This window comes from Phodopus roborovskii, unplaced genomic scaffold, assembly GCF_943737965.1.
Source record: "Phodopus roborovskii unplaced genomic scaffold, PHOROB, whole genome shotgun sequence".
NCBI classification, from domain to species: domain Eukaryota; kingdom Metazoa; phylum Chordata; class Mammalia; order Rodentia; family Cricetidae; genus Phodopus; species Phodopus roborovskii.
In genome coordinates, this window is record NW_026126484.1 from 864,787 (window position 1) to 880,700 (window position 15,914).

Here is a 15,914-nt window from a genome sequence, read left to right on the forward strand (position 1 = left end):
TCTGGGATTCCCCCGAATTGAAGAAGGGAGCTCAGCACAGTCCAAAGCTAAGGAGGTATTACCATCAGGCCTTAAACTTCTGATCTGGAATTATGAGGACCTGCCCTGCCCTCTGATTTCTTTCCAAGGTAAAGTTAAAGGAATTGTGGACTGTGGCAAGTACTAAGTTTCAGGGCCTTCTAGAAGATACAGATGTTCATGTGGAATTGCTCTTGTCTGTTCTCCTGCCCCCCTACCCTCGGTAACACCACCAGCTGATACCTCTGTCTCAGGAGGGTTAGCCAGTGTGTGGATGCATTGCTGACCCCACCTTGCTAGTGGACTGCGGTTAGCACGTGAGTTCTTGACCTGCTTCTACGACTTCGTGGATCAGGTTTCAGTTTTGTTGTTTCACTTAGTGAAGGTGGGAGTTGAGGCATAAATATGACAGATCTTGTGGTCTGACCAGGGAAGAACAAATAATACTTTTAAAAGAGGACTAAACATTTAGTGACAGGGGAAGCTTTTCTCTATTAGATTTTCTCTTCTTAGTAGATGTAATTGCAAGTAATTGATTAGTATTTTATATCTGTTTAGGCGATAAACAACAACCCCAATACCAAATTTCTAAGAACTTTTGCTGATAACACATATAATATTTATCACAATTTTATGACTTTTGGGGGGAGTTGGAGACAGGATTTCTCTGAGTAACATCTGTAACTGTCCTGTTACTCAGCTCTGTAGACCAGGCTGGCCTCAATCCCAGAGATCTGCCTGTCTCTGCCTCCTGAGTGCTAGGATTAAAAGCATGCAGCACCACTGCCCCACTAATTTCATGACTTTTTAAGATAATAATTCACATGGCAATCTTCCTGCCTCAGCTTCCCAATCATTCAGGTTATAAATGTGAGACACCACACCTAGACTGTATTTCTTTTTTTCTTCAGAAAACATTATTAACTGAAAAGGCTTAACTAGTTGAAAATATCTGTTCAAGAGACAGAGAGAGAGAACATAAAAGAGGGAGCCAATATTGGTTTGAAGATAAAGTTGAACACAAAGAAAGGTCGTGGGAACTACAAGACTGCTCCCAACTAACAATCTCAGCTTCCGTGGAAAGGCTATCATAAATGCCCTTCCCGGAGAGTGAGATCAACAACTAACTTCTCCATGGAGTCCTCAACTAATGCCTGTTGAAAACAGGAGCAAACACCCATACATAAACACTGAGTCAAACTAGAACCCAGAAGCAGATGGAGAGGACAAGACCATGCGGTAGAAGTACATAGAGACAGCTTACCTGAACAAGGAGGAGCTAAGGGCCACTAGACTGATAGCTGGGAAGCCAACAGGGGGTCTGACTCGGACCCCCCTGAATATGGGTCTCAGCCAGAAGGTCTGAGCAGCCTAAGAGACCTCAGACAGTGGAGCCAGGATGTATCCCTGGTGCACAAAAGGACTTTGCAAACATATCCCCCATGGAGGGATAACTGCCTTATTCTAGAGATAGGAGAGAAGCCCTAGTCCCTACTTCACAGGACCTGTCAGATCTACATGACCCCAACTGGATGGCATTCCCCTACATATTGTATTGTGGTGGGGGGTTGGGAGGGGAGGGTGTTTAGAGTGCATGGGAGAGGGTAGAGAGGGCAAAAGGGAGGGAAGGAGAGAGGGAGGGATTGGGGGGGAGGGAGGGAAGGAGGGAGAGGGAACTGGGATCGACATGTAAAATAATAATAAAAAAAAAAAAAAAAAAAAAAAAAAAAAACGCTTTGACTCCAAAATTTAAGTTGAAGAACAAGTTACTGGGGAAAAGTATTTCTATTTTTGTTTCCACAGAAAATGAAAAGCTGTGGATTCCTTCCAGACTCATGTGGTTTGATCACACCAGACCGCCTGAAACAGAGTACAAGCTGATCCTACATTCCAAACAGCTGGACAAAACAGCCCCTACAGACTACAGCTAGGATATCTGAATCTTCTTCGAATCCCCCAAGACAGCGCCCCTTACCAGCAGGAAGTAGTTTGGAAAGTACGACGCCCAAATTCCCAAATATTGTGTATAAATGTTTGTTTTCATTTAATTGGACTTTGTTATATAAAATTAAATAAAAAATACTCTATATGCATTAAAAAAAAAGAAAATATCTGTTCACCTTTATTGTAGAGATTAGATTTTGGATTTACTTTAGATTGCTTCAATAATTCAACAGAGAGGGTGGAGTTTTGTTTTAGTATTTTGCTGTTGTTTTGTTTTCTTGCTTGCTTGGACAATGAAATAACCAACGACCAAGATGATGAACACAAATATATTCTCTACCCTGCACCTGGAGGTTCTTTAGCTAACTGCATCAAGTTCCCAGTTGGACCACTCTTGCCTTAGATACAACATTGCCTTTCACTGCCTTTACCAAAGCCAAGACAGCTTTCGGCTCACCACTTTTTTTCAAACAAAGTTCACACCATAAGGTGATCAATGCCAATTCCAGGGAACATAGAGTGGGGAGATGTAACAGTGGGGAGAAACAAATAAAAAGGAAGCAAAGGTCTAAATTAGTAAAAACCCAGGAACAGGGAACTGGGTGAAGATCCGTATGAAAGGCTTCAACAGTCCTTCCCTTGATTGCAAACTGCAGCCAGGACTGTATGGAGCCAAGCCAAAACCACTGCCTTGCCTGTGCAGTCCTGTGTGCCAGGCACAGGTTCAACCTATCAAGTGTGTGCCAACTAAGCTCACTTCTCTTTCTGTTGTGGTTTTGAAATCTTCTTTTATGATATCTGACTCAGACAATTTTGGATATTTGGCTAGGGAAAGGCTATTAAAATCATCATACAAAAGGAAGGTTTCTGGGAATCCTTCACGGGAGAAGAAATTATAAAGAGCAATTTCTAACAGGATGAGGTGGCCGAGTGGTTAAGGCGATGGACTGCTAATCCATTGTGCTCTGCACGCATGGGTTCGAATCCCATCCTCATCGATGGACTGTCCTATGGTTTTGTATCACTCCTAACTGCCAAATGTTGAGGGTTTTATTTTTATTTTGGGGTTTAAATTTGTTTTGAATTTTAGAGGTATTCTTAGATAATGTATATTCTTTTTTGATAAGTTTATTCTTTGTTTGATGGGAGATGTCATTATGTATATTTGTTTCTCATACTGGTTCATGAATAAAGCACTGTTGGCCAATAGGAATGCAAGATAGGACAAGGAGGAAAGAGGAAGTAGTAAGGAGAAGTCAGGAGGGGAGCCAAGATGGAGAAAGCAGTATGCCGGCCGGCTCCCCAGTAGGAGAAATATATAGATCAGCAGAAATGGGTTAATACTTAAGACAGAGCTAGCCGATAAGAAACATGTAACCTGGCCAACAGCATTGTATCGAATACAGAGTCTCTGTGTGTTTATTTGGGGCTGAAGCGACGGCAGGACCAGACCAGGCAGCAGGTGAAAAACCATACTCCTTACATTTGTTCATCACCCAGTTAAGTAATTCCCTCCAATCTTTCCATTCTATGTTACCACACTTGCTCTTTATGCTTGCTGTTATCAGTTTTGCCAGGTGATTTACTTGATTTATGTCTCACAGCTCCACCAAATTTTCATTTCCCACTAAGAAAAAAATCAAATAAATTGAAGATCATAGAAAAACATTGCATAACAACCTAAACAAGCTGAAAATCATCTGTAGTGTTACACTCAGGAAGATGTGTGCCTCAGTTGTGCATGTTGGCAAAACCCCTTAATGCAAAGGATCCAAGACCAGGAAGATTGCCACAAGTTCAAGGCCAGACTGAGGCTATCTATTGACTTACATGTCAGCCTTGGAAACATAAAGACTCAGTCTCAAACACAAATGAGAACAGAAACTATGGGAGAATGTATACAAAAATCAGGCCAATCTTATCGCTACACCTTTTGATAATTCTGTTTTATAGTAATTTTCTACTTATTTCTTTTTTCATAGAGTCTCACAATGTTGCACAGGCTAGCTTTGAACTCCTGGCTTACGGGATTTTCCTCAACCCTGAGTATCTGGGAAGAGACTCAAGTCATCAAACCTGGCACTTTAAAGCTACCATCATTGTACACAGGCCCTGCCTTTGACAAGAACATGTGTGCTTCTCTTAGAAATCTCACAAACAGAAAAGCTCATTCTATATAGCAGTCCCTATTGATACTGAAGACTTCTTCCTGAGGAAAAAAAATCAGAGAATATCAGCACTGCACAGTTTCTACTTATGACTTACTCTTAGCTGGTCTTCAAAAGAGAAAACAAATAACATATTTCCTCACATTTTTATTTTATTACTTCTATTTTGGGCCAGTGTTATGAGTAGGTTTCCTGACCACCTTGTCCCATATCCCTGCCAGCCCCAAGTAACACACAGAGACACTGTATTAGATATAAAGCTGTTGGTCTATTACTGGCATTTATCATTGGCTAGCTCTGTCTTAAATATTAATATTAACCATTTCTATCAATATAAGTATTGCCATGTGGTCTTATCTTACCAGAGAAAGGATCAGGACTTCTGTTCTCTTGGTCCTACATGTTGAATCTCCTACCTCTCCCTGAAACCTTCTTGTCTCCTAGTCCTGCCTATCTTCCTTTCCTATTGGCCAGCAGTGCTTTATTCATTAACCAATAAGAGAAACATGTTTACAGAATGGCATCTCCCATCAGATCAGGACTGCATGCACACAATTCAGAAAATAGAAACATCTACACAGCAAAAATTCTCATCCTTCATACCAGATACTGTTACTAGACTTCCTGTATTTTTCTTAAAATAAAGTATGCAAATGATAGGAAATTAAGTTCCAAAGCATTTATTATTTTTGTTTTGTTTGTTTCTTTTTTTTTTTTTTTTTTTTTTTTGGTTTGGGTTTGCTATTTTCAAAGAATGGTAACTATATCTCTCCTTCTAATTAGATTCATCTGTCAAATTGACCCAGAGTTATCTGAGGAAATATCATTCAAGGATTTCCTGCATCAAATTGGTCTTGGGTGTCAGCTGTTCTGTGTTGCAAGATTAATTTTTTAGGTCTAAGTGGCAGCAGGAAAGTCCAACCTCTGGTAGACTAAATGTCCAACAGCCATTCAAATGCATATTTATTTAACTGTTACACAAAGTTTATTTGGGGGCAAACAAGTTCTTCAAACCAAAGTCCCTGATCTAATCTATATGTTTTTCTGAAGAAAAAAACATCACATACACACATCCCCACTTTAGTCTTTATTGTGTAACATTTGCAGTACCAATAATCCAAGAGCTTCAGGTGTGCCAGGAGTGTCTTGTGGCCAGTTGTGCAAAGGCTGTAAGGCTCCCTCTGAAAAACAATTCTATAAATCACAGAAAACAACCACTGTTTTCCACAATGATTTCTTCAGGGTCAAAGTGCTAGAAAACAACTATGCATTCTAATGTTTGCCCTAGATATAGTGACTGTAATAGATTTCTACAGCACTTGGACATGCCTGGCAGTATTTTCTTGACTGTCAGTTGCTACAGGATGATCCAGCCTACTGTGGGCATATCAATTCTATGCAAGTGGGCCTGGGTTTTAAGAAGGGCCAAACTAGGGAACCAGTAAGTAGCATTCTTCTGTGGGTTGTGATTCCAGTTCCTGCCCTGACTTCCTTCAATGTTGGGTTCTGACTAAAAGTATAAGTCAAATAAAACCTTTCCATTCCAAGATGTTTATCACAGCAACATAGATCAAACTAGAGCAGTGTCTATATATAATTTTGGATATACCATGCTGTGTGTGTACAATATCTAAGAGAGTATCACTGCATCTTCTATCTATTTATTTGTAAGGTGCTATCACATTTTCTCCCTGGGAGACTTGCAGACTTAAACTTTCAGAGAAGAGATCAGACAATACTTGATTTTGAAACCTTTATAGGAGGAATCTAACATTGCTATAGATCATCTAAATGAAAACAGAGCAACCATCACAAGGGAAGTGATGAAAGATTCCGAGTTCTTATTATAATGGTAGCTGACTTATATATAGACGTACTGGATAACCACAGTCTCTGTATAAACCAAGCAGGTTAAATAGTCAAGATTTAATGGCGAGGATTCTAGCTTGCTTTGATTGCTGTGAGGAAACACCAAGACCAAAAGTAACTTGGGGAAGAAGTGAATTATTTAATCTACACTGTAATCCAACATCTAGGAATGTTGTGGCAGGAAAAGAAGGCAAGAACCGATGCAGAAGCCATGGCTTAATCCTTATGGCTTGCTCAGACAGACTGCTTTCTTATACAGCCCAGGCCAATCTGGGTGCTACCACCCACAGTGAGCTGGGCCCCATCAGTCATTAATCAAGAAAATGCATTGCAGATTTGCCTATAACAACCTGGTGGAGGCAGTCCTTCAATTGAGGTTCCCTCTTCCCTGGTGCCTGTACCTTGTGTCAAAAACAGGAGGTTTTGCTTGAATTTGAGCCAGCCAGGACTATGCTGTGCGTTGCAGCCTACAATGAACTACATAATTTCAAACAAACAAACAAAGTCAAACAAACTCAGAATCATGTAAACTCACATACTTGGAATAACAGGTCTGACTGAAAACATGCATTCTATTCAATGGTTCTCAGAATCCTGTCCCCAATACCCCATCCTCTCCTATAGATGTCAGCAGTAGGAATTCTAGGATGGCATTGAGCTTCAACAGAGTCTGGGATCCTGACCTTTGCTAAGATTTGAGGCCATTGCTTGAGTTTTGTTTTCATTTCCTCACCTTTGAAAACACCATTCACACTGGGCGGTGGTGGCTCATGCCTTTAATCCCAGAACTCAGGAGGCAGAGGCAGGTGGGTCTCTATGAGTTTGAGACCAGTCTGATCTACCAGAGCTGGTTCCAGGATAAGATCCTAAGCTACACATGGAAACCCTGTCTCAAAAGAAAAGAAAAGAAAAGAAAAGAAAAGAAAAGAAGAAGGAGGAGGAAGAAGAAGACACGATCATCATTAATAGACCTCCACTGAGACTCCTCTTGGATATCTTGCTGTTGCTCTGAGTAATGGAGATCCCTCCCATCATACACACACACACACACACACACACACACACACACACACACACACACCTCTTGCGTGTAAGGGCAAACATTCCAAAGATTCCTGAGACTCATGCTTGAGCAGACACTTCATTGGTTCATTGGCTGGGAGTGGCTACTTTGTGAGTTCTGGGATAATATCAACAATGCAACTTTGCAGCAGAGAAATTCTGGACTACATTCACCAGTGGGGACCTAAAAATCATTCATTTACTTTTATTTATTCAATCAAACTTTTCCATCACACTTTGAGTAAGGTGTAATGACTTTCTATTATCAGGCACTGATTCTAAGATCTTCAAAATATTAACTCATTTAATTACAGACAGCCCTTTGAAATTATGGGAGCATAGCATAAAGATCCTTGCACCCACAGATCTCCAGAGAAACCAGGAATGTTAAGCATACAGGATTGTCTTTCCAATGGGAAAGAAAAAAAAAACCTGTCCTTCCATCCAAAAATCTGAGAATTGGAAATAATTAACTGCCTGGTGATCAGTGTTATTTGTTGGACCAGACCATCTCAAGCTCATACAACCAAAACTGAAGGTGGCTAGCAATCTAAATGACCCTTATAGCCAGAGGTTCCCCCAAGTTCCCACAATGACTAATATCCCAAATGATCTCTATGTTGTTTGTATTACTGAGACCAGGCCAGACCCTTAGGCCCTTAATTGAGAACAAGACGACTATCTCTAGAACCCATCGTCTTGAAAGAATTGGCATATGCCGAGTTGAGTTTCAGTGTAATTATGCTTCCTTGTATAATGGAGGTTTTATTATACCAGGAAACTTTTCCAAACTATACTGGCCTTAAATACATTGAAAATAAACAGCCTGTTGTAAAACTCCTCAAAGTCTGATCCAGGTTGATGAAATCAATCTGCACTGGGTTTTCATTCTTGTCTCTTCTCATGGTTTGCTTCACGTATAACACACCTCCATGAAATACGGAATTGTTTGGAATTTTGTAACTCGAAACTGAGGCTTGTTCATGTCATTCAGCACCTATGCAGTGATGCTACAATGGGAGCTCAAGCAGATCATCTGCAGAGACTATGGGTTAATCATTATTTTGCTCCCTTGCTCTGTCTCTCTACCATTATGCAGCTGATGGGGAAATCTATAAAAGTATCAACACCTCGTCTGAAAAATAAACATAGTCATTTCCACCCAACAGCATTCTTAAGAAACTAACAAATTTGGTTGCATTATGTATGTAAAACCAGCTTAACACACAGCATAATAGGTGGTGCATCCTCATTAAAGTTTAGTTTCCTTGTAAACATTGACAGTAAAATGATGCTCAAAATTTCCTACATTTTACAGAGAATAAAGTTCTAAGACTTGAACTGACTTTTCACTGTAACAGAGCACAAGACAGCAACTCCAGGTCCAGAACCTTAGCCTCCTGATCACTAGTTAGAAGGTTCTAATCACGTGTCCTCTGACACAAAGATGCTGGAGGCTGCAGAGAGGCAATCCCCTAAAACAGGTCAAAATGTGCTTATATGTGTATATTGGTGCTGCCCTCAACCTTAGCCAGTGATGCTTCCCTATACAGTGGGCAGTGACTCATGAGGAGACTCATAACTGGTCAAAGAACTGAGAATACATGACTATTGAATGTTCATCCTTGACAGGACCTCTACATCAATCCCTACCTCCCAGGGTTCCGGGAACCTCGTGGAAAATAGGTAGAAAAGAGCATTAAAAACCTGGGATGGAGAAGAGTATTGCGAAATGCTACCTGCTGAAAAAATATGGTTATTAACTCAGGGACAACATGATCAGTCAGCATTCCAGCCAGTGGCACTAACTGGACTTAGTAAGCTACAAAACTGGTAGTTGTATGAAAGGGAAAAAGCTGGCTGGGGAAAATTGGAGGGGGAGTGGGTGCCAAATATAATGGAGACACATTGTTGATATGTATACAGTTGCCCTCCCCAACACACATACACAGATGTATTGTTTTTAAGGCCAGAAGATGAAAGTTAAAACCAGCCCATTTCCTACCAGACGATCAAACAAGGGGTTCGTGAATTTAGATAGGAAAAAAAAAACCTTTCTAGATTCTAAGAAAACTGTAGAATCTCTCTCCATTGTCAATGAGAACACCAAAGCAAGGTGGCATAAGCACCACAGAACTGAAGATGTCACATATAGTTTGCGCCTACTGCCGCTGTGCTCAAAACTGTCCTTGGGTCTTACTCAGCACACGAGTTAAGAAGTCCATATCTAACCTTCCACCACTCTGCTCAGCACATTCTACCCGATTTCACTGAGTTCTTCCCAAGCCTTGTACTTTCCTTTGTGTTTTTAACTATTCTGAGGGATCCAGGTCACTTCGCTGGTTGCCTCAGGTTCCCAGTTCAGACTGAGACTTCGCGGGCTCTAAGCAATGCCTCCCTTGGGATCTTGCTTGAGGTCTCAGACCCTAAACCCGTTCCTTCTGCCTGTGGAGGTGTCTCATCCAGCTGCCTCTCCAAGTACTCCAGCAGCGCCACCACCTCCTCCCAGCTATCGGGGTACTGCTCGTGCACCCAGGCCTGCAGCTCCCCTGGCAGGATGGTCAGGAACTGTTCCAGCACCAGCAGCTCCAGGATCTACTCCTTGCTGTGCATATCTGGCCGCAGCCACTACCTGCAGAGCTCTCGGAGCTGGCTCAGTGCCTGCCGGGGCTGGCCGCCTCTGGGTAGCAGAAGGCAAGGAAATGCTGTCCCGAGAGGTCGCGCCCAGGGCTGCCCAGCCAACTGGCCTCCTCTTCCAAAGGAGAGGCCTCTTCCTGTTTCACCTTCACCACCAGAAGCCCAGTGCCCGCTTCTGCAGATCGAGAGTTTAAGGATGCGCTTGCTCCCAGCTCTAGCCATTTTGCGCCAACCCTAAAAGGATTCTCTAAAGATGGACCCTTCTCCTGCCCTGGTTCCCAGAGACACAGCTGCACAGATATCTCCAACAATGCTTGCCCTTGTCGAGTCCTCCTCTGCACCTCACCCTAACCCCACAATAAATATTCCCAATGAATGCCCCGGGGCAAATAAACTGCATCCACAGGCTGGCTGAAGCACAGGAAATGTTGTGGGAACCCAAGCCACTTCCTGGGCTCTCTAGGATGCTCTTCTCAGTGATTCTGTCCGAATTAACTCATTAGTGAAGCTATTAGTACCTCCACTCAAGGGAGGATTGTTGGGGAAAGGATTATGGCTCCAGGGTCATAAAGGTGTGGATGTTTAAGTCCAGGAAGTAAGTGACCAGGGGTCTTTGATTCTTTCTGATGTCAAGCTTGTCTTCCTAGTTGTCACAATGCTGACACAAAATTTCAGCTGGGAAGTAGACTTTGCAGAGTGCAAAGGTGGGACATGGTAGGAAATTTAGTATCTCTTAGAAACCACAAAAGAAGCAGGACACTCGCTTATCTGAAGACTATAGATGGCCCTGTCCTGCCCTCTTTCTGCTGCTCCCTTCTCTCCCTCTCCAGGCCAAACTACCTGAGAGAAACTCATCTGGACCCTGACCCTGGATCCTGCCTCCCACCACTTCACAATACACTATAGGCAGCAAAGCGCCAGTGCAGCTAACTGCTATGGCTTGTGCCCAAATATCTAGAATCCCAACTCCTCGGAGCTCTTCTGCAACAAAGCTTATGTGTGGCAAGCATCCAAGTTGCCTCTGTGCACTCCCAGAAACTCTCTAGTCCCCAGCCTCAGGTACATCCCTTTCCTACTTCATTCCTTCCTATGTCTCTGCAGCCCTGATAGACACATTAGCACAAGTGTTAGACGATGCAGAGACTACCAAACCTGAGAAAGACAGACTGTCTTCAGTTCAAAGGAATCCAATAGACAGATCAGCCAGGTGCAACGATAAAGTTTGTTTGACCCAGATTAGAACAAAGCAACTGTTGTGACAGGGCAAGGTCACTATCACAGTTTCCTCCATCTTCTGTTCCTGCTGAGGTTGTTTCCATGTTTAACTAGAACCTGATTTCCTTGGGGTAGCCCATGGAAAACTACCCAACTCTATTCTAGGAACCAAAGGTCAGGATGTCCTATCTTACTTGCCTAACCTTTGCTGAAATTGCTTGTTTGTGCAGAACCTTCTCCAGCTAACCCTTTATCTTAACTGTCTGTTTATGCAGAATTCCCCCTCCAGTTGGCTAACACCTTATCTTAGTTTCTGTTTGCTTCAAACTGCTTACTCTGCAAAGCCCCCACTGCAGCTGCCTAGGGAGATTCCTCGATGAGGTCTCTGTCCTTAAAAACCTGGTATTCTGGAACTCTAGGGGCCACACATTAGGTCCAATGAACACTTACTTGGGTGTTGTCCCAGTCAGCTGAATAAAGACTTTAATTGACTATAGGCTGTGTCTGAGTGATCATCTCTGGTAAGCTGCCTGTAACACTGTGGAAAGATACTGTTGTGATAATGCAGAAAACTAGAACTCAGTAATATTAAGCAATTACTGCCAATTTAGTTGTTAAAATGATACTATCATTTTTATGACATTTATTTTTATTTACCTGTGTGTGTATGCCATAAGTGTGCTGGTACTTGTGCAAGCCAAAAGAGGACATCAGGTCCCCTGGACCCCTGTCATAGTTAGGGTTTCTATTACTGTGATAATCACCATGACCAGAAACAACTTGGGGAGGAAAGTGGTTATCTGGATTACAAGTTCCAAACACAGTCCATCATGAAGTCAGGGCAGGAACTCAAGGCAAGAACCTGGAGGCAAGAACTGAAGCAGAATCCTTGGGGTAATACTGCTGAATCCTGCAGGAATGCTGCTTACTGGCTTACTCTCCTGGTTTATTCTGTTTGCTTGTTTATGTTCCCCAGGACTACATGCCCAGGGATGACACAGTCCATAGTGGGTTTAGCTCTTTCACAATCATCAGTCATGAAAATGCCACACATACTTGCCTACAGGTCAGTATGATAGGGATTTTTAAAAATTGAGATTCACTCCTTTTAGATAACTTTAGTTTTGTCAAGTTGCCAAAAACTAACCAACACAGGTCCTCTTCAAGAACAGCAAATGATCTGAACTACTGAGACATCTCTCCTGTCTGCCTATCATTTAAAAAAAAAAAAAAGTCCTTCATTAGAACTTTATATTGCAATGCCTGTGTATATGGATGAGCCATCACAATGTCTGAGATTTGTTGAAGCAAATACTCAGCAAAACAGAAAGAAGGAAACAAATAGCAAAAACATGGTAATTGTTGAAGCTGGATTAGAGGCATGTGGGGATCCAATGTAACGTTCCCTATAGACTTGCAAAAGAAAAGTTTTCATAGTAATTTGCTTAATTGCAAAATCCTACCTTCTTTCATTAATGAATAATTCCATTCTAAAACTATTAAGTAGATCTAAAAGAGATGGGAAAGGAGGTGGTGGTTCAGCCCAGAGTGAAGCCCCCTCTCTGGCTTAACCAGTTGCGATATTATCTTGTCAATTTGAGAGGATTCTGATGCACAATCCTTCTAGACTGTTGTCACCAAGACTATAACCCACAAGCAGTACAATGTCTTGATGGATTCAGTATATGATGGCATAATTTGGGTGGGAGTAAAAAAAAAAAATATGAGGCGAAGCCTAACTAGATGAAGCAAGCCTTTGAAGTCTTGCCCTTAGGTATTCTCTCTGTGTTCCTTCTCTTTGCTTCCTAGTTAGCCAACATGTGAAGAGCCCCTGCCTCATACTACTGCCACCATTCCCTACCTGCCATGGTGGACTAAAATGCACCTAAAACCAGAAGCCACAAATAAGTCTTTCTTCCCAAGCTGTTGGGGAATCTAGTCACAACGTGACAAAATTAACTAATATTCCAGTGGCATTAATTACTTTCTCATAGCTGTGATAAATAAGTAACTTAAGAAAAATGTATTTAGCTCTCAGTTTGAGGGTACAGTCCATTTTGGCAGGAACATGGCAACAGAAACAGCAGGAAGCTACTATGACTAGGAATCCTTCACTAAGCTGAAAAAAATGGAGGCAGAAATAAAGTGGAATGGTGAGCCACATGGCAATAAAACAAAAAAATCCAAGAGAAGAGATGGATATGTTACAGAGTTCAAATCCATGGGCAAAGACAAGACTCAACCCAAGTTTAGGTTAAAATCAAATGAATTTATTCTTACTGGTAGCAGACAGGACAACGGCCTTATAACCAAATCCAGAATGATAGATGGCTAGGGGAAGAGTGTTTAAGGAGGGCATTACAATTATCTGGATTCTATGGAATTACAGCTGTGTGGGAACATTGTTCTACTCCCTTTAACTGTCTTTCACTTTTGTTACAGGGGATAGAGAAAACTTCTTCCTTCCCTTTTCCACGGGGATAAGTGGTTTGCATAAAGACAGGGCAAGCGGTTAATTATCTCAGAGCAGGCATACATTCTTTCATTCTTAATCTCACAGCAGTAAGATCATTTTGGAGAGGATGCAGGCCACTAGGAGCCCATGGGAGCTTTAGGGCAAAGATCAACAGCTACTAAGGGGGTGACTGGTACAGAGTTAAAGTTTCTTAGCCATCACAGGTGTGGTGATGAAAACCTTTAATCTTGGTGTTCGAGTGGCGGAGACTGGAGGATCAGAAGTTCAAAATCATCTTTTGCTGCTTAGCAAGGTCCAAGCCAGCTGGGGCTGCATATGCTCCACTTAATAATAAAAAATAGCTGGACCAGGGTGGCTCACTCCCTTAATTCCAACACTCAGGAGACAGAAGCAGGCAGATCTCTGTGAATTCGAGGCCAGCCTGGTCTACAAAGTGAGTTCCAGAGCAGCCAGAACAACACAGAGAAACACTCTCTCAAAAAGTAATAATAATAATAATAATAATAATAATAATAATAATAATAATAAAGAAAAAATATATATACATGCATGCATGCAGCAGGACTCACTAACGATAATGCCTTTTGTTTCCCCCCCAGGATTCAATGTAGGGAATGTAAATCGTGAAAAATTGAATGGAAGCGGAGCTCTTGCGCAGCCTCCTGGCTGCTTCTGCTTCCATCAAAGGCTGGATACCTGAGTACAAACTAGGTCTGCTCTGGTCCACACCGCGGAATTGAATCTAGAGCGTGTGACCGCCGGTTCCTAGTGCGCCTGCGCCGTTCCTAGTGCGCCCTAGCCCTACGGGCTCCATGATGTGGCTTCTTGGAGTAACCGCGGCGGCGGCGTTGGCGGTTTGAAGTGGACCCATGTCGCCTGTGTCCCGATCCCGCCCTAATGAGGACATTCTGGTCTCTCAGAAACGACGACGTGGCTCGGACAGCCCGTTGTCAGTGTTACAGACTCGACGATCCCCTCGGGGAGGCGGTTCTGGCCTTCACCTCGGCGCGTTCGAGGGGCCTCGCCTAGTCCATGCCGACGGCCGCCCCAGGTCTGGAGAGCGGCCGCCACCGCCAGGGATCCGCACGTTTGCCCCTTCATCCTCCTCTTCCATCGGTGGCGGCTACCGCTACCACCACTATGCAGGAGACCGTTTGTGGGCGGAGGACCAGGAAAAGGAAAAGGAGGAGAGCTATAGGCTAAGGAGGTTGAAGGAAAGAGAGAGGATTGGAGAGCTGGGAGCACCGGAGGTATGGGGATTGTCACCCAAGTTTGCTGAGCCAGATTCTGATGAACATACCCCCCGCTGAAGATGAGGTGAAGACTCAGAAGAGCAGCAGTTCGGATTTCACCAATGAAGAAAAAAGGTCAAAGACCAGACATTCAAAAAAGAGAAGAAAGAAGCTTTCCAAACGGAAACATAGGAAGTATTGTGATAATGACAGCGATTCTGACTCTATTCATTCTAGCTCTGGTGGTGATAGAAAGAAATTTAAAACCAAGAAGAAAGAGAAGAAAAAGAAACACCGGGCTAAACAACCCAAGAAGAAGAGGAGGGCTAAAAAAGAATACAGTGACGTAAGCTGCAAAGCTTTAGAAAGGGAATTGCCAGAAGACGCGTGGATGGAACAATCGGTGAGTGCGGATGCCATGGACTTAATAGGCCCAGAAGCACCTGTAATACATACCTCTCAAGATGAGAAACCTTTGAACTATGGCCACGCGCTGCTTCCAGGTGAAGGTGCAGCTATGGCTGAGTACGTAAAAGCTGGAAAGCGCATCCCACGAAGGGGTGAAATTGGGTTGACGAGTGAAGAGATCGCCTCATTTGAATGTTCAGGTTACGTCATGAGTGGTAGCAGGCACCGCCGAATGGAAGCCGTAAGACTGCGTAAAGAGAACCAGATCTACAGTGCTGATGAGAAACGAGCTCTTGCATCCTTTAACCAAGAAGAGAGGCGGAAGAGAGAGAATAAGATCCTAGCCAGTTTTCGAGAAATGGTATACAGAAAGACAAAAGGGAAAGATGACAAATGAGGACTTGTGTGTTGCACTGCTGGGCTTTTAACAAGGGTTTTGTATGGCTAAAATAATAGTAAATGGCTTTACCATTTGCCAGTGATAATAAACTTACAGTGTTACTAAGCACTTTAGGAAAACACTTTTTGAAATGTCATTAGAAATTTTACAAACATTTCCAGGAATTAATAAAAAGGCAAATGTCACTCCGGTCCCTGATTTACCCCTCCCCCCCCAACAGCAAACTGTGTTCTGTATCTTTTCATGGTTGTGTGCACATGCAAGGTATTTTTGCAAAACAAAAGTTAGTACTACTAAACAGAAGTGTGCCCCCATCCACATCTGCTACTGTGATCCCCATCCCCAGGAGGATTTTACCTTTTGGAGTCATTTGGCCTAGGGGAGCAAAAAGAACTTGAGAGCATTACCCAAGAAAGTAACCATTTGGACCTATTTGGACTCAATGGACTGTGTCCCACTGGCTGTAGTTAACAGACTTGGTTAAA

At 42.8% G+C, this 15,914-nt stretch overlaps 1 protein-coding gene and 1 non-coding gene across 2 annotated transcripts; both read left to right on the top strand.

Annotated features, from left to right (window-relative positions):
• The first annotated feature begins 2,878 nt into the window (after positions 1-2,878).
• On the top strand, positions 2,879-2,960 carry Trnas-gcu (transfer RNA serine (anticodon GCU)). The gene has a single exon. It is a non-coding gene; the product is annotated as a tRNA-Ser (tRNA).
• An 11,277-nt stretch (positions 2,961-14,237) lies between these two features.
• On the top strand, positions 14,238-15,627 carry LOC127229536 (NKAP-like protein). Its single transcript, XM_051194618.1, is given in 2 exon segments — positions 14,238-14,692; positions 14,694-15,627. Coding segments are annotated over 2 exon segments (1,167 nt in total). The 5' UTR covers positions 14,238-14,258; the 3' UTR covers positions 15,427-15,627.
• The last annotated feature ends 287 nt before the right edge of the window (positions 15,628-15,914 follow it).